This window comes from Argentina silus (assembly GCF_951799395.1).
Source record: "Argentina silus genome assembly, chromosome: 13".
In the NCBI taxonomy this organism is placed as follows: Eukaryota; Metazoa; Chordata; class Actinopteri; order Argentiniformes; family Argentinidae; genus Argentina; species Argentina silus.
In genome coordinates, this window is record NC_139667.1 from 14,387,120 (window position 1) to 14,412,399 (window position 25,280).

Below are 25,280 nucleotides of genomic sequence, written 5' to 3' on the forward strand. Positions count from 1 at the left end.
ACGATGGGCCAGAAATAAGCCTCAGCTCCTGCACCCTAGACACTAGCTCCTGCACCCTAGACACTAGCTCCTGCACCCTAGACACTTGAATCTGAAAGTATTGAACAATTGATTGATTGTTTGTGTATGTTTGTGTGCGTGTGTAGGAACATCACCCTGCTCCACTACCTGATCACCATCCTGGAGCAGAAGTACCCCAAGGTGGCTGTGTTCCAAGAGGAGCTGCAGAGCGTTCCAGAAGCTGCCAAAGTCAAGTAAGAGCCTCCGAGGATGCCTGAACCTTATCTCAGCAGGCTAACACAGTCCCTATCACATGAGCACAGCCTAGTACCCTAATTACACTCCAGAGCCTAGCTGTGCTGAGCTGAGCTGTACTGGGCTGGTTTGGTTACGCATCCACCATCGACCAGGTAGTTGCTGGACAGGACAATGTGAAAGGAATATTTCCAAGCCAGTACAGGTCGGGTCGTGTCGGGTCGGGCCAGCACTGTAGTGTTTGAAGCCCCTACGGTGCTTGACTTTAACTAGACATTGTGGCGTTTTGTTTTATTGTCTCAGTGTGTTTACAGAGAGGGGTCAGAGGTCATGTTTAAACTGTGAGGATGTTGGAGGCTCAGGGTCATCCTAATTGGCCCGTGTCAAAGGGATCCTGGTGACATCCGGAAGGAGAGAGTGAGAAACTCTTGAAGTCATTGTTAGACAGAGGAGCTTCCTCTCTCACCACATTGTATCCATGAGTGGAGGCTGGTGGAGGTAGACATCGGACGACGGGCTCATTGTAATGTATGGAATGGAATATCAGTGTTTGATACCATTCCTCATTCCATTCTATGCTGTGTGTTTGATACCATTCCCTATTCCGTTCCGTGCATTACAATGAGCCCGTCCTCTGATTTCAGCCTCCACCAGCCTCCCCTGGTATCCATGGAGCCACAAGCTATGTTTCCATGTCCACACTAGCACACCACTAATGGTGCCTTCACATGCTCCTTGGAAATAAGGAACTCCAAAACGTCCCACTAGGAAACTTGTCATGTCTGGTATGTACGCCCTGAGGCAGGAAGCTGGGTCTGATCCCCTCACACTTCCTGTCTCTGTGCTGTGGCTGTTGTGGCGAGGACAACAGATGGGTCAGACTTGATTCATGTGTTTTAAACTGCCCTCTCTCTCTCTTCTCTCCCTCTCCCTCTCTCTCTCTCTCCCTCCCAGTATGACAGAGCTTGAGAAAGACATCAACAACCTGCGCTCTGGTCTGAAGAGTGTGGAGACGGTGAGTGGCCATTCTCTGTCAGACAATACATACAGAACACAACAGAGACGATCTCTTTTATCTGAAGAACATTTGGAATAAACACACCGTTGATGAATAGTGTTGTCATGGTTTGTACAACTAATGTTTCTGATGGTCTGATGATGGTTACATCCATAGAGTTAGAAGCCATAGAATGGACACATCCCCTCAGACCAGGGGAGGCTGGTGTTGGTAGAAATCGGAGGACAGACTCATTATAATGCATGGAACGGAAAGCCGAATGGTATCAATCACGTGTTTGATACCATTCTGCATTCCGTTCTATGCATTACAATGAGCCCATCCTCCGATTTCTACCTCCACCAACCTCCCCTGGTTCAGACCATACACCGCATGGCAATGTGGCTAGCTGGTGGTACATCCAAGATGGCCGTTTGTCCGGTCCACTCATCCAGGGTTGTCGCTAATATGAATATTAATGTGTGTTGAACATGTTCTAACTCTCTGATTCTATCTGCTATGTGTGTGTGTGTGTGTGTTGACTAGGAGCTGGAGTTCCAGAGAGGGCGGCCCCAGGACTCTAGGGACAAGTTTGTGTCGGTGGTCAGTCAGTTTGTCACCGTGGCTAGCTTCAGCTTCTCTGATGTGGAGGACTCCCTCACCGAGGCCAAGGAGCTGGTGAGGTCTGGGGGGCAGACGGGCAGGAGAGGGCTCAGGGCTGGGTGGGACTGGGTGGGGAACAGGATAGGGGTGGTGGGGAGGTTAGTAGAGGACTAGGGTGGGGACTGGGTGGGGGACAGGACAGGGGTGGTGGGGGGGTTAGCAGAGGACTAGGGTGGGGACTGGGTGGGGGACAGGACAGGGGTGGTGGGGGGGTTAGTAGAGAAACTAAATCCCTCTGTTGTGTTGGGGCCACAGCGGGCTGTGGGTCTCCTCTAAACCTGCCTTGTCTCTCTCTCTCTCGCTCTCTCTCTCTCTCTCTCTCTCTCTCCCTGTCTCTGTCCACGTCTCATTCTGTCTATCTTTCTATCTCTCATTCTCTCTCTCTCTCTTTCTGTCTCTTGGGTAATTATCAAACTCTTGTCAAAATGACAGTTTTAAAAGCTCTATCTCCCCCCCCCCCCCCCCCCCCTGACCAGGAGCTCTGATGGAGCCATATAACTAATAGATGGTAGCTCTAAAGGGTTTATAGGGTATTTGAAAAGGCGCTGGTGTAACTTTAAACCTGGACTCCTACCCAGGGAAACACATGTAGTAAAGTGTTCACAGTGAGGCTTTTAAGTGACCTGTATAGTAAAGACTGACCTGCACACATGTGTTTCGGTGTGGAGGAGAGGTATCTGTGTGTGTGTCTCTCTGTGTGTGTGTGTGTGTGTGTGTGTGTGTGTAGCCTTTACCTGTGTGGACATTGGAGCCTCTGAATATACGCAGTTAACATTTAACTGGGACGGGTCAAGGCTATCAGTTTCAAAGCCAGGGTTTCCTCCCTTGTTCCCCTCTGTTAACACACACACACACATATACACACACACCACACCACACCACACCACACACACACACTCACACACTCTGTGCCTCCTTCAAAGGTGGCATGTGGAATGTATTTGATACTGCTGCAGCAGTTGAAAGGTTATTTATGTGTTCAGTCATCTTCCAATGGATGGGAGGGGGGGAAGGGAAGGAAAGGAACAAACATCTTGTACTGCTCTGTAGAAAAGGCTGTCCATGTTTGACCAACATTAATCCTGTGTGTCTCCATGTCTCTCTCCCCTCCCACTCCCTCCCTTCCCCTCCCTCCCCTCCCTCCCTCTCTCCCTCCCTCCCTCTCTCCCTCTCTCTAGTTTCTGAAGGCGGTGAGCCACTTTGGGGAGGATGCGTCTCGCATGCAGCCTGAGGAGTTCTTTGGAATTTTCGACCAGTTCCTTCAGTCGTTCCTGGAAGCCAAGCAGGAGAACGAGAACATGAGGAAACGCAAAGAGGAGGAGGAGAAGCGGGCGCGAGTGGAGGCTCAGGTTAGACGCTATCTCCATCTCTACACTGTCCCAACATTCTCCCCTCTATTGTATCCTATCCTCTCTCCTCGAACACATTTAATGTCCAATGTTCCTCCCCTTTGATCTTCTCCTCCAAAGTGTTTTGAGAAGGAGAGAGAGGATGTGAGGAATAGAAGAGAGGCCTCTGGGACGCAGGGTGTGTCTCAGACAAAGCTACAGTTGATATAATACCCTCCGCTCCCAACCCACAACCCCATAATACTTAACCTACAAATACAGACCACACATCAGTCACGCTACAGTTGATACAATACCCTTCACTCCCAACCTACGCCCCTCAATACTACAAATACAGGAAAAATCTATTGCCCAAACGTTGGTAAGAGAGAATTGTGACTTTCATTTTATTTGTAGTACTACTATGTCCCATTAGTCCCCCCCCCTCCTCCATCAGCCCTGTGTCACAGCCACAAAAACCTCATTTACACTACAGAGCCTAGCTGGGCTGAACTGAACTGAGCTGGCTTGGTTAAAACCTAAACCTAACCCTTGGCTTGGCTGAAACAGTGCTGGAAAACACAATGACACAGAATGGTTCCGCCCTGTAGTGTGTCACAGTCTCGTAAGTCACCCTCCTGCTTCCTGTTTCCTCCCCAGATGAAGGAGCAGAGGGAGAAGGAGAGAAAGGCCCGGAAGGCCAAGGAGAACAGTGAGGAGGACGGGGAGTTTGACGACCTGGTGTCCGCCCTGCGCTCCGGAGAGGTCTTCGACAAGGACCTGTCCAAGATGAAACGCAACCGCAAACGCATCAACAACCAGGGAGCCGAGAGCAGCAGGGAGCGACCCGTCACCAAACTCAACTTCTGAACCGGCCTCGTGGTTGAAGCGACCATGTCTGTGACGACCGCTCGACCACCAACAAACTGAACCCTTTAGACAACTCTGGCTGGAGTGACCATTAACCAAATCCAACCTTTGAACCATGGAGGCTGGAATGACTATTGACCAATCACAATTTGGGATGACAACATTTACAGAGGTCCCACTGTCTCTGTTTTAGTGGGGCTGCACTGACCTCTCATGGTCAAAAACAGACCTTACACCCCCCTCATCTGGGAGTTGACTCCTGATGCTGAAAATGAATCTTGACTGAGCTAGAGAGGTGGATCAGACTGTCCTCTGCCTCTCTCCCTCTCTCGCTCTCTCGCTCACTCTCTCCCTCTTTGTCTCTGCCTCTCTCTCTCTCTCTCTTTCTCTCTCTCTCTCTCTCTCTCTCTCTCTGCTACTGAAGCACAACACCCCAGAGAGCGTGTGTCTGTCAGGAAACAGACATTATCTAACAGACATTATAATATGTCTGAAAATTGCCAACTATGGATCAGGAGTGACTTGTGTCAACTGCCAAAACCTTCCCTTTTTAGAATGCTGACAGTGTGAATGACAGTGTTGCGGATCGATCGATGTTGTGGATGTGACAGAGTGGGGTTGGGGGGTGGGGTGGGGTGGGGCCTGGCTGAATCCTCCAACTCTTTCCTAAGACTTCTCCCTCGCATCCTCTCTCCTTGCCTCCTTCTCATTGGCACGTCCAATGAGTTTCAGAAGGAGGCGAGTATAGGAGAGAGGAGAGGAGAGAGGACGCAAGTAGTTGAGGAAAGAGATTTGGCCCCTTACAGTTTTTGAAGATGAGCAGCTAGGCGGGGGGGTGGGGAGGGGGGGGGGGGGTTGTGTATGAAATATGAACGATGCTTTTGAGCACAAGATCGTAAACAGATACAGATTTTCATACTGTTTTTAATCAACATTTTTGCAAAGAAAGATCTAATCTAGTATGTATTTAAATCCAAAATCACAGAGAAGCAATATGACCATTTTATTAAGTATTAAATCTAATAGAAGAGAAGAGAATAATGCATTAGAACTTCAACTAAAGAGGTGTCAGTGATGATTGTTGTCTATTTTACTGTAAATACAGTATTGTAGAGGCGTAGGACCTGGTATGTTGTGTGCTAGCTAGACAAGACTTCTGTGTGTCAATGGGCTGCTGGTCTCACTGACCCACACCTCTTGGGCAGGTTCCCTGGACACAGATTAATTCTAACTGGACACAGATTAAGCCTAATCCGAGGCGAAAAATGCATCCTCAATGGAGATTCTCTATTGGAAGTGTAATTCAGTCCAGGACTTGGCTTCATCTGTTTTCCGGGAAACCAGCCCCTTCAGAAGTAGGCTTAAGGCCATGTTCCAGTACTGTCACTATGCATCCCTCCTGCCTTCCTCCTTCGACACCTTGAGGAAAACACTGATCAGACATTACTGGATCGGTCAAAGCAAGCTTTCCACTGCATTGCTTTCACCAATCAAGTCATGTCAGATCAGTGATTTCTTCAAGTAAGGGAGGAAGAAAAAGAGAAAGGAGGCATTTCAAGAGTATTAAAGGAACTGAATCTGGGTGTGTGACTGTGACACCAGCCCCATGTGACTTTAAGGGTTACCAAAAAGGAAAGCTTTGGCCATCTTAACAATACACTGTGGATCTCAGTCTGGAAACTATGCATCCCATAACAGGCTCTGTGTTTTGTGTTTGTTCATACATGCCATGTCCTGTCTGTGTATATATGATGTACATACTGTCTCTACCCATCCATTCCCAGTTCACCTTCCAGGGGAGGCTGGGGGAGTTAGAAGGACGGTCTCATAGAATGGAATGAGGAATGTCTACCTCCCCCAGCCTCCCCTGACCTCTTCATGGTCTGAGTTGTAGAGCAGGAACCAACGAGACATCTAGTCGTTAAAGACTCCTTTAGTGTGATGGTGTGTTGATCTGAAACCATTGGATACATGTTTACCAACGACCTCCCTCGTCTGTGGTAGCCTTTCTGATCTATGTGGTATCTTTCTACACGGCTTTTTTAATTATTTAAAACTACTTTCTATTGCGAGGCAGACTAAGAAAATAAACCTGGAAGTCAACACATTGTGAATTGTTTATTGTTTTGAGTGTTGATTTGATGGTTGATTGATTGTGTTGTTGCAGCTTCGTGATTCATATTAGCCTGGACTATATTTCTGTTTTATACCCACAAAAAAAGACTTTCAGAATACAGAAATCTACACTTTTGAAGACAAGAGCGCCCTCTGCTGGCCCATGTGAACACATACCTGTTGGCCTTGTCTAGAACAGGGAGACTGACCCTGTCCAGAAACAACTCCTTCTCTCTGGACACTCCTGTAGATCTGAAAGGATTGGATAGATATCTGTTAGATGTTGCTAAGATATGTGTATTCTAATAACAAAAAAAGACGTGCTGCTTAATTTCAAGATATTATGTTTATTTGATTAATCTTTAAGTCAAAATATTATCCAACAAACAATTAAACAAAAACGAAATTCAGACAACTCACAGTTTGTTTTTCATGGCAAGCAATAAAATCATCACATTTAAACAAGATATGGAGAAATACAAAATGTTGTGCTCTGCATGGCGATGTTTCAATTGGATGTTATATATGTCATGGTGATATGTGTATAGTGGCAAATAACCATGTTATGAAAAACAAACATACAAAAACATGCATATGCAGCTGTCTGTATTGCCTATTCTAACCACGGGAGCAGCATGTTCTAGTAAAGGCCTTTCATAGGATCCAATAGTTTAGGATGCTACATTTGACACACTGTTACATTCCATCATATTATTGTCGTTACCACCTGTGTACCAATGATGAGGGGCACCAAAGGCATTAGTGTCTCTGGCCAGACTGTAGGGGCATTCATACACTGGATAGCTGTAGTTTATACACTATAGGCTACTCCTTAGAGCTGTAGTTCATACATGTTAGGCTACTGTGCTGAGCTGTAGTTTATACTCTATAGACTATTATGCTGGCTTACATATTTTCATTTCACAATCATATTGTCCCTTCAAGCACTGTGGGGGCTGCGTAACCAGTACAGCTCACCCCGGACTTGGCTCGGTAGGGCTATATTGTGTAAGTTACGGTTAACGTTACCAGGTAGGCCTAAACCTTACCTAACCTTATAGTTCAGCTACGCCCTCGCTAAGTATAGGTTAGACATAGCTGCAGCAGACCAGAGACATTCTAGAACGTTGGCACTTGATTTAATATCCCTCTACATTATATTATTGATGGCACAGGCAGACGACAGATACATCTGATTTAAAGTGAACACATGAACACAATCTCATTAAGATTTGTTGAACTTCACCCTGTTGTTACATCAAGATGACAACATAGTTCAAACCTCAAGCAGCAAAGCAATTAACACTTACATAACATATTCATAAGGCATGTATGTACCATAGACAAAACAAAGCTTTACATCATAGTGAAATTAAACTTAACTATCTATCGATCTTTTTGGAATCACATTCTACATGGCCTGGAGTGAGTTGGCTATAAAGTGTCCTTATTGATACCCTAGTTGTGCTTTAGAAAGATGCACTCAATTCCATCACAGTGTAGCGCGCAGCCTTGGCACTGCGTAAAAAGTACCCAAAATGCGCCTTGGCACTGAACACCCAAATGCGCATTGGTAGTTTGGCATCATCACAGTATACTTTTCTACCCCCAAATCCTCGTCAATATCTTGTCCTCTTATTTCTCTGTTTTGTCATCGTTTGGCACATACCATGAGTTGAGTTCACAGTCCCAACATCACGTGTCTTGGGAATGGAATAGCCTATCACAGACTGGTGTCCGCGGTTTCGACTTTCGGCACCGCGGGTTCGGACACAGTATCGGGCTGGCCGTCTCTGCAGAAGAACACGGCGGGGTTCTTACAAGCCCACATCGCGACCTCTCCTCCGTTCGCCGGGCTGGAGGAAGATAACCGACTGTTCGCCCCGTGTCTGCTTACGTACCGGTCCTTGATCCGGTCGGCTCTGGTCCTGACACCCCTACTCTGGGTCGACAGGTAGGCGGCGATGTTTCTAGTCCGGTAGCCCTCCTCCCGGCTGCGGCCCAGGAGCATCGAGATGTTGGGGTTCCTGATTGCGTAAATGAGCGGGTTGATAGCTCCGTTGGCCCAAGCCATCCAGATAGCCACGGTGTCCATCACGGGGTTGAAGGCGTAGTCACCCGCGGCCGTTATGATCCCCATCAGACAATACGGCCCCCAGCAGAAGATAATAAACACGATCATAATCAACACGGTCGTCGCCGTGCGCATCTCGCTGTAAAACCGGAGCAGGTACGCGTACGTGGTCACCGGACGCACCCGGATCTCCGACAGCCGGACGGTCTTACAGATGTTGTAGTGACAGAAGCACATGAGTGCGAACGGGAGGAGGTAGCACACCACGATCAGAGAGATGCTGTAGGAGGTACCCATTCTGGAGGTACCCGAGTGAAAGACATACATACAGTGGTAAAAGCCCTTCTTGTGGAGCACCAGTTCCTTGGACGTGCGCAGCACCAAGTACCACGGTAGGGAGAAAAACACAGCTGTCAACCATACTGCTATCAGCAGCTGGATGGCCTTCCTCCGCCCGATCTTTTCCTGAGGCTGCCTGACAATAGCATAATACCTGTCGAACGAAATCAGGGTCATGGTGAGGGTGGAAATAATACCGAAGCATGTGTTAAAGAACCCGTTGGCGACGCAGAACCGGTCCCCGAACATCCACTCTCCGTCTTTTCTGAACAGCATCATGAAAGAGAAAGGTAAACAGAGCACTGCCGTGAGGAAGTCCGAGAGAGAGAGAGACATGATGAACGCGTTGGTGACGGTCCTCAGCTGTCGGTGTTTGATAATAACGATCACCACCGCGGCGTTACCCAAACTAGAGAGGAGGAAGATCGCCAGGAGGGTAAGGGCTTGCGCTGCCACCGTTATCCCCCGGAGGACCGAATTCCCCTCCGAGCTCTGCACCGGAGTGTGTTGACCGGTCGGATCGCCTACGCTTCCGCCCGTGACATTCCCAAGCCTGGTCTCGGTAATGGTAATGAAGGTGTTCAACACGGGGGCAATAGTGCCTATTCCCAGCGTCAAACCCGCGGCCGAGGTGTTGTACGCAGCGGTGCTGTTGCTGGGGCCGAGTAGAGCAACCTTCACAGGGAAATCCATCGGACAGAAACGAGAGGAGATTCATCCCTTTCCTTGACAAGGTCGTGTCAGTGTCTCTGTGTAGAAGCAGCGACTGTCAAACATCACGGTCGATGTCAAGACGATGATCAAAAGTCGTCCTCCAGAATTTAGGACCGGGGCCCATGCCCCTCATACTCGCACTCCCCCATCCTCCGTAGAACAGCGTTTGCATGCTACTGTTCGCCTGGTCGACCCAATTCCCCCCTCTCCCTTTATCCCGGGTCCCCGCCTTCCTTGCGTAGAATCTGTGTCTTCGCACCCCTTCGGTGACGTTTGGGGCCGTTGCTATGGTAGCAGTGATGGTTTTCTTCTGTGGAATTACGCACTTTCGCAATGATTACATTGGCTCTTTGGTCAGTAGACTATTGGCCTATGTCTCCGCATGTAGACGAGTCTAGAAAAGCTATGATGATATGATAATACAAATATACAATTAAATATGGCCGATATATGCCTCCCCCCCTTACACACACACACACACACTAACCAGCAGGCTATTCTTTCTCTCTTTTGGCTCCTCACAGTTTCACTTCTTCAAATCTACGCTCCTGTTTTAGCCAAAGTATCTGGCTTGAATCCAATGTAGTTGTTTTCTTTACTTCAAAGCGTCTGTTCATCTTTTGCATTTCTTTAACAAATATTCTGTCTGATAACTTAAGTCCTTAAATGATCATCTCCGAGCGTATGTATTGTAAGTGCCTTGCAACTCAACTCATAACCCTGCTCTCGTTTATTTGTCTTTCCTTTTTCCTTCTTTATTGTATCTCGATATGATTTGATGTTATTTTATGTATGGTCTCTTCTTTTTTAGTGTACAATATTGTTTAATAAAAACGAAAATCTAAACAATAATTCTATTAATTACTGAAATCAGACGACGGTCAAATAAATAGGACCTAGTGTCGATTTGCTATTAGGATTGAGTGGTAAGGGGTTGATGTAGGCAAAGAGATTAGGACCTCGTCCGGAAAGTTGTCTGGAATCCTTCCTTTCCTTGACCTTGCTAGCAAAAGTCTATGATGGAAGTCAAGGGGAAAAAAAGGGAAAGAAAGGTAAAAGGTTGCATTTTGATGTAGCACAGTGGCAGAAAGACATTCTGGATGTGCGAACCACTAGGTGGCGATAGTGAGCTCATCATTGACGGCTAGCGCACAGGAGAGACGAAGAAGAAGAAGACAGGGAAAAACTGTAGCACAATCTTCCGGTTTTATAATTTATCTGAAATGAAACATTGTAGACATACATTTCTAAGCGTTACACATCGTATGGAGGTCAACCAATAACATGGGTATGTAGCGTTTACGTTGTAATTTGTCAGTTGAATCTCAGCTAGCCATAAACACAGTCTAGCTGGTCAGCGTTAGCTACTTGCTACCTGCTTAGCTAGCTAGTGATCAAAGCTGTTTGTATTGATGTAGAATCCAGGCTAGTGTTAGCTGTCTTGTCTTGTTGGCCAAATAACGATCGTTATTGATGTTACAGCTGTCGAAATGAGCTCAACTTGTCCTGGACTATATTGTGGCAAGACGTTGTTCAATGACTCGATTGAAGGAGAATGTGGGGTGAGTAATCAGATTGTTATATATCTCACTGTAGCGGGCTACTGTCTCTACATCATCAGTGGCCTGATGTTAGCCATGAAACATTACTAATTCAGCAGTCCTATACACACTTCCATTATGTCATGTTTCATGGCTAGAGTGATGGCATCCCTCTTGCTCGGTGGATTCATTAGACCATATCTTATGTAGACAGAGCACTGAAGATATTTGTCAAATTGGATACGGGTGGAAACATGCCGTAGATATACAATGTAACGTTGTTGGTGTACATGTAGGTGTGCCCCAGGGGAGAGAGGACCAACATGCAGAAGATCTGTGAGAAGTGCACAGAGTCCCCTGAGCTGTACGATTGGCTGTACCTGGGCTTCATGGCCATGCTCCCACTGGTCCTGCACTGGTTCTTCATAGAGTGGTACTCTGGAAAGAAAAGGTGAGATTTACACACACACACACGCATGCACACTAGACAGACAGACAGACAGACAGACATGACTGACTGACTAGATGCAGGAGCATGCACATCTGAGGGCTGGGCTCATTGTAATGCATGGAACGGAATCAGGAATGATATTAAATACATGTGTTTTCTGTCATTTCTCCCTCTACCATCCTCCACTGGTATATTCTGTCTCTGTCCTGCAGTTCCAGTGCCCTGTTCCAGCACATCACAGCTCTGTTTGAGTGCAGCGCTGCGGCCGTGGTCACCCTGCTGGTCAGCGACCCGGTGGGCCTGCTCTCCATCCGGTCCTGTAGGGTCCAGATGCTCTCCGACTGGTACACCATGCTGTACAACCCCAGCCCTGACTACGTCACCACCCTGCACTGCACCCAGGAAGCCGTCTTCCCACTGTGAGTAGCCTAGGGCCAGGGATGAGGTGACTAGCTGCGATCTTTCATGAGGTTCATGACCAAGGTTTTCCCACTGTGTAGCGGAGGTGGTTTGGAATCGCGCTGTTGTGATAAGGTAGCCCTGCCTGAGAATGTCGCCCTCTGACCCCCCCCCCACCCCATAGGTACACTATAGTGCTGATCTACTACGCCTTCTGCCTGGTGTTCATGATGCTGCTACGCCCCCTGCTGGTGAAGAAGATCGCCTGCGGCCTGGGGAAGTCAGACCGCTTCAAAAGTATCTACGCTGCTCTCTACTTCTTCCCCATCCTCACGGTCCTCCAGGCAGTAGGGGGCGGTCTACTCTGTGAGTACTGCCTCAGATACAGAGCCAGTCTCACCCTGGGCTCACTACAGCTACTGGTGACCAATCCTAACTCGATTTGCGAGCGTGACTCTGACTTTCACATAGGTCTTGCATTGAGGTCAATGAGAGGTTTGGGCCAAACATTGAGTTACGCTCGCAGATCTGCAGTTAGGATTCGGCCCTTGATGGTCTCATTAGTGATTAGTACCCAGTGCATACACTACATACATTGAAGTCTAGTGGTTATCTTGGTTTAAAGACATCTAAGGTGAGTGTTTCTGTTATTTATTTTCAGATTACGCCTTCCCTTACATCATCCTGGTGTTGTCCCTGGTTACCTTGGCTGTGTACATGTCAGCGTCAGAAATACAGGTGAGAGTGACCCTGGTTTTTCAATTAATTAATCCGTTCGGTTCATATTCACCAACTTTTTTTTTATCAAGTCTGTGAAAATACCACTACATGGGTTCCTAACCATGCCTCTGTCCAATAGTCTTTCAAGAACCTTGTTGCCAAGAAGAAGAGGCTGGTGGTGCTCTTCAGCCATTGGCTCCTCCACGCATACGGCATCATCTCCATCTCCCGATTGGACAAACTGGAGCAGGACCTGCCTCTATTGGCCCTGGTGCCTGGCCCCGCCCTGTTCTACCTGCTGACGGCCCGGTTCACGGAGCCCAGCCGCATCCTGTCTGAGGGGGGCAACGGACACTGATTGGTCGAATCTCATGTCTCTACTCCAATGCAGATTTTCAGAAAGAGGTAAGGAGAGAGGACAGACGTGAGGGCCTCTCACCATGATGAAGGAGATTTGATGGTGTGAGAACCGCCTTTGTACATATCTGTGTATAGTAAAGCTACATATATTTAAACTGCTGTACATTCTTTCACTGTATTGTGTTTCTGTACGTTGTGGACATTTGAATGTTTGTTGTCTCTGAAGCCTTGCCTAAGATGTACTGTTCCTAGTTGAGGTTGTTTGAAATGTTCTGTTTATTTATTTTCACTCCGAAATGCTCAACGATAAATGCTAAACTAGATATCCTTGATGCCTTGTGTTGAAACAGACGGTCTGTGGATTTTCCCATTGTTGTTCTTGTTTGTGTGCCAAAAAAACTATAACAAACAAACACCCACACAGATAGTTTATGTTCCACGCCAAGTGGAGGAAACTCCATTCTTTACTAAACCAGAGTGATGCTGCTGTTCTGTCATGGATTTAGTTTTGTGCACTTCAACTTGCTGTTGAAAAGTAAGACAATAATTTATGAATATATTTTATGCATGCTCATTGAATGCTAATTGAGAATATGTAAATAAAAAACACAGAATGTGTTCATCATTTTAAAACACACATGAATGAACTTTTGACCATTGTTTGACCAAATCTGTCAGAGGTGTTGCTTCAAATAAACTTGTAAGATGAAAACTATGTGAACGTTTTTGGGAAAATAAAGATATAAAATATTGCGCAGTCATCAACTGACTCCTGGTGTGACTGGTGCCAAAATTCAGTGAGACGAGGGGGCTGTATTTTAACGGCATAAAAAACAGTCAGCGCTGGCAAGGGCCGTTAATATGTGTGTTTGAAATATTTGTGCTATTTTCAAGGCCGCAAAATTTAAGCGCACCTGATTGACCTGCTCATTATCATGAATACGCCTCTGTTGCTGCTACTCGTCCACCTAAGGGCAGACGACACAGCTCTCCAGTGCTGTCGTAATTTCACCTGTTACCGCCAACACAAATTGCCAATACTCCTTCGTATGGACTTGTGTCGGTTTTGTGTGGCTGAAAATAGAGCCCAGTGTGTCGATGTAATGCTTCAATACTGTAGCTTAGCTTCCTGCCATATATCCCAGAGGCTATATACACTACAGGGCTCTACACACTACTAGGTTAGGGGTTAGCACTGGCCAGCAGTGAGTTAATGCCTCTAGTTGGTTAGGGTGACGCATTAGCACAGTTGTATGCTGCAAGTAACATTTTTCAAGAATCAATAGGTATATATACAAAAAACAGCTTCACATATTACGGATTGTGGCTTTAAGGTGTAGCACCGGCCAGCAGTGAGTTCATGCCCCTCAGCTCCTGCTCCAGTCTGCTGTTGATGTCTCCCAGCTGGATCTTCCTGCCCTGGATCTTCACCATGAGGCTATGGATGGCCTCCAGCAGCCTCTGGTCCCTCTCTGTAGACTCCTGGGGGGGGGGGGGGGGGGTGTTAGGGTTGTTTGATGACACACGCCCCACATCCCCGTATTCTTCGCATCCTCCATCCTGGCTTCCTTCTCAAAACGCATTGGAGCAGAATATCAAATGAGAGGACCCTTGGATGTTTTTTGAGAAGGAAGTCGGGCTACTGGATGGGATAGAGGACAGACTACTTGGACCAGGGATAGAGGACAGACTACTGGGACCAGGGATAGAGGACAGACTACTTGGACCAGGGATAGAGGACAGACTGCTGGGACCAGGGATAGAGGACAGACTACTGGGACAAAAGATAGAGGACAGACTCCTGGGACAAGAGATAGAGGACAGACTACTGGGACCAGGGATAATGGACAGACTCCTGGGACAAAAGATAGAGGACAGACTCCTGGGACCAGGGATAGAGGACAGACTACTGGGACCAGGGATAGAGGACAGACTACTGGGATCAGGGATAGAGGACAGACTACAGGGACCAGGGATAGCCTATACATTCATTTCATTATCCTTAAAACCTGTTAGATTATGAAGGGACTGGATGAGTTAGTGATGTCTGTTAACACAGTCTTGTTCAGTGTCCCTACCTCAGTGACGTTGGTGTCCTCTGCCCAGGCCTCCAGCAGTTTCTCTATGATGACAATGAATCTTGATGAGTTACAGTTATGGTGTTCAGACCATACAGCCTGAGCTCATGTGTTATTATATCAACATCAGTTCAACCATCATTGATGACAGCTGGGGTCACAGAGTTGACGCTTACCAAATAAGGACTGCACTTCCTCCTTGAGCCAGCCAATGTCCTGGGTGTGTCTCACCTTGTCTTTCCTGGTGTTAGAGATGTCCTCCGTCATCTGCTCAATACACTGGAACAGCCAACAAGTGAATAATCTGTTGCTGGATGACCATCCTGTTGTTAACTGTATCACATTTCCATATACATAACACATCGGTTGTGTTTCAAACTTACTACAGTAACTCAGTGGGTAAACTAGCCGTTTGGTTCGCACAGCCTCTAGTCACTGGTGAGATCATATCTCAGGTTTCAGCTCCGAGTAGAAGTTGTACTTACAGTGCCTGCAGTTCTGGGATCAGATTACCCTACCCCTAACCCCGACCTTAACCCTAGCAGGGGAGACTGGTGGAGGCAGAAATCAGAGGACGGCTCATTCTAATGCATGGAATGCAATGAGAAAGGTGTTTGATAGACTCCCTTAGAACCCTAGGGTTATCAACAACAATCTGACCCTGTATCAGTGGTTTACTGGCTAGGTGTCTCACCAGATGTAGGCTACAGTAACACACCTTTAACCATCAGAGTTATCAACAGAACTCTGACTCTGGTATCAGTGTCTAGGGCCAACTACTGTTGTGTCTCTTACCAGGTGTAGCCTGCAGTATCAGTGTCTCGGACCAACTGCTGTCTCTTACCAGGTGTAGCCTGCTGTTCTCCATGCTGACCTGCTCCAGCTTCATGCCGTTCTCATAGATGCTCTTCTCCGTGACGCTGATGTTGTTAGCGTGGCTCGTTAGCATCTCCATGTGCTTCACACGCATTCCCTCCAGGTCACTCTTCATCTTCTCCTACACACACACACACACACACACACACACACACACACACACACACACACACACACACCAGTATGTATAGTGTAATTATCTTCACCATTCATCCCCTGATGTGCTTGTGCACTGTCCCGCACAGCTTGTCTTAGTGTGGTTACAACAGAGTTATAACGCTACGGAGTGAGTGTTTATAGAGCCTGACCTTGGGCTTGAGTAGAGTACTGGTGCACTCCTTCATGTCCTGAATAGCCAGCTCAAGGTGGTTCTTCTTGCTTTTCAGCTCTGAGGGAAAAATAAGTTGTTACGTCAGGATCTGGCTTCAGAACATGATGAATAAAGGACCAGGTGACACAGTTCATGGTGGTAGAGATATGGGATATACTGTTGATATCTATTAACACGTTTTGTATAATTAGTATGTTGACATCTAGTGTACTGTAATTCTATAATGAATAAGTCGTACTAGGATAGAATGTTGATATCTACTGTATGAATATGTTGTTCTAGGATAGAATGTTGATATCTAATATGCTGTTCATATTTGGTTGATATCTACTGATAAGTTGTTCTAGGTACTGTGTGTTTAGTAGCGGCGAGCTAGACCAGTACCTGAGGTATGGTTGTTCAGATTCTGGTGCCTGGACTGGTCTATATCAAACTGGGTCTTTACTACAGTACACATCTTCTAGTACTAAGTTAACTAGGTATACAACATAGCAGTGTATAGGGTCAGTACCTGAGGTGTGGTTCTTCAGTGTCTGGTGTCTGGACTGGTCTATGTCAAACTGGACCTCCAACTCCTCCAGAATAGACTCCTTCCCCTTCAGCTCCTCCTCCTTCTCCAGTCGGCTGTGTGTCACGGCCTCAGCCTCCGCCTGGTTCGACACATTACACAGACAAGTATTACAATGAGCCCGTCCTCCGATTTCTACCTCCACCAGCCTCCCCTGCAGTAAATACATGCTAATCTATGAGGATAATCTCAACAGTTGCTCTTGGTAATGAGGCTAATTAATGTTTAATCCACTCCAGATTAAATTCAGCGTCAGCCTCAGTCTGGGTAGACAGGGGCCAGGTATTAGATCCATGGTAAGTGCTGCCATAACATGCCTTAGATGTTGGCTGAGTCACCATGCATGAAGACGATCTCAACAGCTGATTTTAGTCATGAGGCTCACCAGTGTCAGAGGTTCAGCTCTATGAATCATTGATATGTATAGATTTATATTTCACCATGGAAAAAAACTGGAGATTATAAGCAGGATCAAGATGTGATCTGTTCTATGAATTGTAAAGTTTGTGAACGGAAAATAAAAATGAATAAGGAAATAATGCAGAAGTGCATGTTTATGTTGTTGGATCTGTTCAGGATCAACTCACGATGAAACGTTGCATCTCGGCGTGGAGGTTGATCTTCATATGTTTGTGTCCCTCCTTTGTCTCCACCATTTTGTTATTGAGCCGGTCAATCACAGCGCCCATGAAGCGGTGGCCCTGGAGCTTCTTCTCCTGGTGAAGACATTAGTGTCAACAATATAAATGAATAAAACATAAATAAGGCTTTAAACAAAGAAAACGAATTATAAAATAATGTTAAAATAAATCAACTAAATTCTACCCCTCCCCACCAAAAAAACTACCTGGCTTGATTCTTGAATATGAATAACGGATATATTTGTTTTTTTTATTTTTGTGTGATTTTGTCTGTCTGGATGTTTATTTTCTCTTATCTTATCCCCTGTTGCCATGTACCTTGTTCATACAGTACAGGGCTCTTCTGTAAAAGAGACTCAGGTCTCAGTCTGCTCTCCCTGTATAAATAAAGGACAAGTAATAAAAAGATGATGGAACCTCGTCTATCAGTTCTGTGTATCTCCTCCTGGTTGAAGCTATCTCAATGTTGACCTCCTTCACATGTTGTTCATGATCAGTCTTCACGTCTTCTAGGGACTGACACACTTCATCCTTCTCAACTTCAAACGTTGAGCTGCAGAGAAATTGAAACTTTAGACCTCTGAGCGACCATTGAGTGACCCAGTCCATGAAGAGAGATTCAAACCCACGGCACAATGGGAGATGACACTCGCGCACGCCCACACACCCACACGCACACACACTCACACACTCACACCCATATGTTGTGTAGCTTACATGCTCCTCTTCTCCTTGTTGAGTTGTCCATGCAGCTCTTCCACGTTCCTTTGGAACAGGTCTGCATTAACTCTGATGGAAGGAGAGTGGGAATGACATGGAAGGTTAGCAGATGGGATGAGAAGCTGTATTCTTTCTTCAATCAGGGGACACGTGTGTTTGATTCCATTCCATGCATTACAATGAGCCCGTCCTCCGATTTCTACCTCCACCAGCCTCCACTGGTGCCTTGTCATTGCAGTCTTAGTCGCTGAAAGACTTCAGTAGTGCAGAAATGAAACAAAGACATGATGAACAGGACCTTATGAAAGACTGACATCTCACTTACATGTCCGTTTCATGGAGTTGTCTGATCTCCTCCTCCATCTCTCTGATCTCAATCTTGTGTCTAGCGATTGATGCGATGCGCTCCTCAAGTCTGAGTCTAGACTTTTCCAACCTGGGGACACAACAAAAACAACTCAACAACGTTTTGTATGAAGTCACTCGTATGCATTTGTGATGTGGGAAGGAGAGAGAACTGGAGAGGGTGGGCCAAGTACTCAGATACCAGAACCAAGTCATCATGAATAATAAAATATGGATACAAATACCAGTATGACAAGGACAGCACACCCCTAGTAGAGAGTAGTCTCTGGTTTATGATGTATGAGGTAGAGAGTAGTCTCTGGTTTATGATGTATGAGGTAGAGAGCAGTCTCTGGTTTATGATGTATGAGGTAGAGAGTAGACTGGTTTATGATGTATGAGGTAGAGAGCAGTCTCTGGTTTATGATGTATGAGGTAGAGAGTAGACTGGTTTATGATGTATGAGGTAGAGAGTAGTCTCTGGTTTATGATGTATGAGGTAGAGAGTAGACTGGTTTATGATGTATGAGGTAGAGAGTAGTCTCTGGTTTATGATGTATGAGGTAGAGAGTAGTCTCTGGTTTATGATGTATGAGGTAGAGAGTAGACTGGTTTATGATGTATGAGGTAGAGAGTAGTCTCTGGTTTATGATGTGGGAGGTAGAGAGTAGTCTCTGGTTTATGATGTATGAGGTAGAGAGTAGACTGGTTTATGATGTATGAGGTAGAGAGTAGACTCTTGTTTGTGATGTGGAAGGAGAGAGAGGGAGAGAGGGAGAGAGGTAGGTAGGATACCGGCGTGATATGTTGAGGTGTTCGGCCCGGGCGTCGTCCTCGTCCTTCCTCTGAGCTTTGAAGCTGTCAGACAGTTTAGCTATAGACTCCTGGTGGATGCTATTGACTATCTGGCCCTCCTCCATCTCACTGTCCACCTACACACACGCACACGCACGCGCGCGCACACACACACACACACACACACACACACACACACACACACACACACACACACACACACACACACACACACACACACACACACACACACACACACAGACAGAGTTTAGCTATATACTCCTGGTGTATACTATTGACTACCCGTCCCTCCTCCATCTCACTGTCCACCTACACACACCCACACACACACACACACACACACCCATCCCTCTACTAGTGGACACCAGGCAGGCGAGGGTGCCCGGCCCAGTTAAAGGTCATTTAGACTCTCTGTGGTCCTTTCATGCTCCCTACAGACAGACGAGGTGTGGTCTCTGGGCTGATGAACAGTGTGAACTATCCCACATCAGAGAAGGCCCTGCAGTCAACTGGGTCTCAGAGAAAGGTCACCTCTGCACATGGGGGCTTTGAAGACGTCCTTTACTAACAGATCCATTTTACTACAGAGCAGCAGGGACAGGGCCAGGGCCTCTGGCAGGAAATCAGTGCTTCACATCTGACATTAGATAGGTGTTACATAATGCAATAATCATTCCTTCCCCACAACAACAACAACAACAACAACAACAACAACAACAACAACAACAGCAATTAAGAGAGAGATGAGAGGTGAATGCACCATGTAGCCGTGAAGCTGTGGTATCAAACACGCTTTTGTGTTTCTCACCTCTAAGACGGTCTGGTGCAGCGACTGGACCTTCAGTTTGAATGCCTCTCTCACATCAATCAACTCCTGCTCATGGAATAGCCTGTCAGAGAAACAAACAGATGGTTCATTTGGCGGGTTGCACATCTTTATTGGACAGATTGATTGATTGATTGATTGACGGAATAATGGGTAGACACAGATACAATGGAATGCTGCTGGGGGGCCACGTAATGCTTTAATAAACAGAGTAAATGGATGAATGAACGATTTAACAAATGGACAAATGAATGAATGAATTATTGATGGAGTGAATGAACAAATGAATAAAGTTGATGAATGAATGAATGAATGAAGAAATGGATGAATGTCAATCTTACTTCTGATGGCTAAGTTCCTCATATTTGTTGATCTCGTCCTCCAGCTGCTCTTTGCATTGGATCTCAGAAGCTGTCAGTCTGACGATGCTCCGCTCTAATTGGCCAATGTGCTGAAAAAAGGGAGGAACCTGAGGTGCAACGACTGATGGAGGAGGATGAAGAAGAATTACATTCAAAGTTGAAAAAGCCCGTGGGTGGAGAGAGAGATTCTGAACTGTAGTGTTTTCCACACCAAACATGAACCCAATTTAATCCAACTAAGACTGATTAAATATAAAATGTGTCGATATGATAAATACATTACGACGTTAAATACTTGAGTCCGCGTACATTTTTGAAATCGTTAACTTTGTCCTCCTTGTCCAGCAGATCTGAGGTGATGATGTCCAGCTCTCTGCGTGCCTTAGCGTTGATCTGCTTCTGCTCCTGGATGTTCCTGATGCTCTCCTCTACCTGCACCAGGATAGGACAGATCAACACACTCCGCTGCTGTGGCCCACTTCTCTACCCTTCCCCTGAAGTATGCACTTGAGCACTTCCCCACGTGCTCTGAAAAGCATAGGATTGGTCAAGACATGGGCTCTCCATTCCAATCTAAATCCATGTGAGAAAGTGTTTTTGTGTTTGATGTCGTTCCTGATTCCATTCCTATGCATTACGAGCCTGTCCACCGATGTTATCTCCCCCAGCCTCCCCTGGTGTAAGCAGCATGGTGGTTAAGCTCTATACTGCCCCCTGGTAGAGCCAAGGGGTGTTTCATCAACAAGATAAGGCCACCTACTTTACAGTAGAGATCTATTACACCTCTACTTCTGTTTTTTATGAACTCTGTATTGCACCTGTGTATGAAATGTCTCATATCAATAACGTTGGATTCATTTGCTGCACCTGACTCTCCACATGTTCCCTGGTCTCAGCGAAGGCCTGTCTCCTGAGTGTCATGTCCTGCTCCAGCTCTGCCTGGACGGCCTCCACACCGGTGATCTTAGCCACCACCTCTCTGATCTCGTTCATGGTCTCGTTGAGGAAGATCTGCTTGTTGGCCTTCTCTGACAGCTGGAAGTTCAACTGATTGATCACATCCTCATGGTTACCCTTCACCAGCTCTCTTTCCGGACTGGAGGGAAGGGACATAGAATGTCTGAATCTATCCCATAATAGACATGCAAGTCTATCTGTGGGGCATTACACACTACGGGGCCAACCTGAACCAAACTGTGCTGGCTCTGATCGTTTCCTTTCACATTGTCCTTTTCCAGCACTGTTTCAGCAATTATGGTGGATGCATAACCAGGCCAGCCCAGTACAGCTCAGTTCAGCTCTGTAGTGTGAATTAGGGGTTTAGTGTCTTCAATGTGAGAGAGCATCGACAAGCCTTCTCATAAGAATACTGCATTATCATTGTCATATCAAGTACTGTATCTTCATGATAGCCCCTATTCAGCAAAAACTCCTCATCCGGCCTACTTTACTTACAAAAGAATAGCATTTTGCTTTTCGAGGACTTCCTGTTTCTTCTCCATGAACTCGATCTCCTGCACTATACTGGCGAGTTCTTCCTGCAGTTGGCTGATCTGAGCAGCGTTGATGTCTTGGGCTGCGGCAACTCCAACTGAAATGGAGGGAAATGTGAAATATCTCTTAGGTTTATTTCACCTTTATTTAACCAGGTAAGACCCTTGATGCTGGAAACCTCTTTTGCAAGGGCGACCTGACAAGAACATGACAGATGACTGTGTGTGTGAGGGGAGGCTGGTGGAGGGAGAAATCGGAGGATGGGCTCATTGTAATCCATGGAATGGAATGAGATACCCTTCCTCATTCCATTCTATGCATTACAATGCCTCCGATTTCTACCTCCACCAGCCTTCATTGGTGTGTAGCCCACCTGATATCTCATTGGAAACAGTATCACGGATCTTGTGGATTTGGTGTCGGAGTTTGCTTGTCTCAATGGTTTCTACCTCCAGTTGTTCGTGGACCGCTCTCCTGGAGCCCTCCTAAACACAGAATACAGCTCAACTCCTCTCAGATCATTGTGTTGGGTGTATGGAAAATAATGTTTTTTTTGTCATGTGAAAAATAGAGCTTTAGAAACCCGAGAGGCCAATTGTGTCACTAGTGTGAGGTCCTATGTGGAAGACCCAAGTGTCTACCATAAGGCCAAGAGGATATCCTCAAGGTCCTTGGGCGACACTTGAGTTTACATGTCTTAGGCAGGGCTACCTCATCACGATTCCAAATTACCTCCGCTATATTAGAATACAGACCCCTCTAGATTCATTTGGATCTGATTCAAGGTGTTTACTTGCCATCAGACATGGAAAACCACATAGGCTTACTATAAACGCGTATTTCATATTTCGACATGTTTTTGCAATAGGCTCACCAGTTCAGCTATGGCAGCAGCTATTTCTCTCAGGTGATGACTGGCCTCGGGGCTGAAGGGAACGCCCTCATCCTTCAGTTGCCGATCTGTCAATCAAATACAACAGAGAGAAGTACGTAGTCATGTGAAGTTATACACATATGGACAGCCGAAAACAAACGACCACAAAATCAAAGTAAATGTTTATTACATCAATGTTAGAGTTTGCGCACAGATTTTTTTGGAAGTGCGTGACTCCTGAAGAGGAGCGTCATATAGTCTCCTGATGAATATGAATAAACACACCTCGAACCGTGGTAAGTTTGCTTACCGCCCCATAGAAATGTTTGCTACACTGTTGTAACAAAAATAGCGAGACATCCAAATGCTTTTCTTACCCAATTCGCCCAAATGCTCCAAAGCAACCAGAACCGCTGGAAAGTCTGGCACCAAGCAAGATGCCATCTCGGAATTTGAAAGTTTAGCGAGCAGATAACTTGCCGACGTTTACCAGTTTGTTGTCCTTAGCCTTGCCTCAAAGTTTGAGTAAGGTGTATGAACACGGCTGTGTATGGGTTGGCATGGTTACCAATCAGCTGCCACGAGTTGAAAGTGAGAGTGGATATTTAACCTGCGGTGCAGTTGGCTACCTGTGTGATAAGTGCAGTTGAATTAATTCTTAATGTTAATAGGGAACAGTTTCTCGTTGATATGATTCAAGGACACGTATATTATTGCCTTACAGAACAAAAGATATTTGAAGATATCATTTTCCCACGTGAATGCCACAGTAGGCCTACCTCCGGTAACAAATCTATTCACATTAGCCCAATGTCAATATTAACCAATAGCCCACTGGACAATTGTGGGAAAATAGTCTAATCTAATGCCTAATTACCCCGTCCACAGCTGTGATGGTGTCCACTAGATGGCAGTATAGGATCAGACGTAGACGTAGATGTAAAACAGTTCAATTCTCTGATCAAGATATAGTGATATACTGCAGTAGAGATTTGTCACACTCCTGCCTATCTACTATGCCTATCTACTCTAGTCTATGGCAATGTCTGTCTACCTTTCATGGCTGCTGAAAACTTGGCATGCAGCTGATTCATATCTCTATGTGTAGGAAATACATGTGACATGTGATGTGTGTGACGTGCGTGTGCCTGGTTCTCAATTATTTCTTATCTTGTATCCTCCCTGTCATGACCTCAAATGTACATGTTTATCCAATCCTTTCACCATTATAAAGGAGAGGAGACAAGGAGAGGAAGGTTTTTGAGTGTTGAAGAAAGCAAACATGAAAACTGTCCATCCATGATAATGGAGCCTACTGTATGATTCCTATAGTAGCAGGCAGCATCCTCACATTAAGTGTTAGTAGAGGCGTTACCAGTAGGGGGCACTGTGGCTCTGTCTGGCCTCCCTCTACCAGGTCCGGTTAATGATGTTGCTCCATCCATGCTGGCTTGAGAGGTGATTAAATGAGTTTGAGCTGCGTTGTTGATATTAATTTCCTTACCACAGAGCCAAGGAACTATCTGACTGTCTGTTTTTCTACACAACCCAATCTTTGCCATGTTTTTCAAACGTCTGTTCAAACGTCTACTGCTGTAGAGGTGGCTTCTATGTCTGGGCTAGTGGCACAGAGAAGGCAACATGCACTCCATGTCTGTGTGGATGAACCTGGGTTGTCTAAACACAATATAACTGTGTTAGTCTTACCAAGTTGAGTAGGTAAACTCACTCTTCAGGTTGAAATACCCCCCCCATCGTCATCAAATTGTTAGCTTTTCGGTGGCCTCGCTGGTTTACATCGAGTATTTAGGAGACGGTGGAACGTGTTGGAAATACAAAGGACGCAGGTTCAAGACTTGTGTGAGCTCGGAGTGCGAGGAAGCAATACTGTTTGCAGCGATTTGACTGTTTCATTAGCCTGCTGAGCTAAAGCCTATGGACAACAGCACCAGGAACTAAACTACATTTTCAGGTTTCTCTGCAAGATTACTCATCGGCGACTGTGGTTCTTCATAGAACCGAACCACCTCTGATACATCAGTTCCAATAGCAGGAGTTTGTAACAATACTAGCAGTCTATAGTTCTGAGTTGGTAACAATACTAGCAGTCTGAAGTTCTGAGTTGGTAACAATACTAGCAGTCTATAGTTCTGGGTTGGTAACAATACTAGCAGTCTATAGTTCTGAGTTGGTAACAATACTAGCAGTCTATAGTTCTGAGTTGGTAACAATACTAGCAGTCTAATGTTCTGAGTTCTGAACCTCTTGGCTGGTCTGTCACAGAACACGGCCCAGACTGCACCTGGCAGTAATCGCTGAGATGACAAAACAATTGTGAAACTGCAGAATTATAAGAACACAAAAGAGATGTCTGTGCTGTACACAGTGTACTCATGCAGTAGGTTATTTGCTGATTTGTTGTGGCTGCATAGAGGCAAGAGCACATATCGTACCATTTTCAAGGTATATCACACCCAGAGGATATCTTGTGAGCCACATTTACATTTTAGAGCTGTTGTGCCT

At 46.0% G+C, this 25,280-nt stretch overlaps 4 protein-coding genes across 7 annotated transcripts in view; 2 read left to right on the forward strand and 2 right to left on the reverse strand.

The window, feature by feature from the left end:
• The window catches only part of daam1a (dishevelled associated activator of morphogenesis 1a), a 52,629-nt gene extending 46,413 nt beyond the window's left edge, over nt 1–6,216 (forward strand). For all 4 annotated transcript variants that reach the window (XM_083683708.1, XM_083683707.1, XM_083683710.1 and 1 more), the window contains 5 exons: nt 147–254; nt 1,210–1,270; nt 1,799–1,930; nt 3,094–3,264; nt 3,904–6,216. In XM_083683708.1, coding sequence (XP_083539834.1) covers nt 147–254; nt 1,210–1,270; nt 1,799–1,930; nt 3,094–3,264; nt 3,904–4,113 — 682 coding nt within the window. In that variant the 3' untranslated portion in view covers nt 4,114–6,216. The remainder of the gene's footprint in view (nt 1–146; nt 255–1,209; nt 1,271–1,798; nt 1,931–3,093; nt 3,265–3,903) is intronic.
• A 1,735-nt stretch (nt 6,217–7,951) lies between these two features.
• Nucleotides 7,952–9,556, reverse strand: gpr135 (G protein-coupled receptor 135; the record flags this gene model as incomplete). The annotated part of the gene is made up of 1 exon (XM_083682908.1): nt 7,952–9,556. Exon 1 carries the CDS (start codon nt 9,332–9,334, stop codon nt 7,952–7,954), a length of 1,383 nt encoding a protein of 460 aa, XP_083539034.1. The 5' UTR covers nt 9,335–9,556.
• A 965-nt stretch (nt 9,557–10,521) lies between these two features.
• Nucleotides 10,522–13,528, forward strand: jkamp (jnk1/mapk8 associated membrane protein). Its single transcript, XM_083683129.1, has 7 exons — nt 10,522–10,643; nt 10,838–10,917; nt 11,193–11,347; nt 11,560–11,766; nt 11,931–12,112; nt 12,408–12,484; nt 12,606–13,528. Exons 1-7 carry the CDS (start codon nt 10,640–10,642, stop codon nt 12,822–12,824), a joined length of 924 nt encoding a protein of 307 aa, XP_083539255.1. The 5' UTR covers nt 10,522–10,639; the 3' UTR covers nt 12,825–13,528.
• Nucleotides 13,529–15,042: 1,514 nt separating this feature from the next.
• ccdc175 (coiled-coil domain containing 175) lies at nt 15,043–23,201 on the reverse strand (the record flags this gene model as incomplete). The annotated part of the gene is made up of 17 exons (XM_083684099.1): nt 15,043–15,183; nt 15,749–15,901; nt 16,089–16,168; nt 16,623–16,761; nt 17,267–17,395; nt 17,738–17,873; nt 18,038–18,109; nt 18,366–18,476; nt 19,181–19,317; nt 20,010–20,091; nt 20,369–20,478; nt 20,699–20,821; nt 21,257–21,485; nt 21,845–21,980; nt 22,257–22,368; nt 22,758–22,843; nt 23,135–23,201. 17 exons carry the CDS (start codon nt 23,199–23,201, stop codon nt 15,043–15,045), a joined length of 2,043 nt encoding a protein of 680 aa, XP_083540225.1.
• Between the last annotated feature and the right edge of the window lie 2,079 nt (nt 23,202–25,280).

Bases quoted from the DNA above. Each gene is read 5' to 3' on its own strand.
- jkamp (XM_083683129.1), top strand. The intron at 10,918-11,192 runs GTGAGTAATCAG...GTGTACATGTAG, and splicing joins CGATTGAAGGAGAATGTGGG to GTGTGCCCCAGGGGAGAGAG. The intron at 11,767-11,930 runs GTGAGTAGCCTA...CCCACCCCATAG, and splicing joins CAGGAAGCCGTCTTCCCACT to GTACACTATAGTGCTGATCT.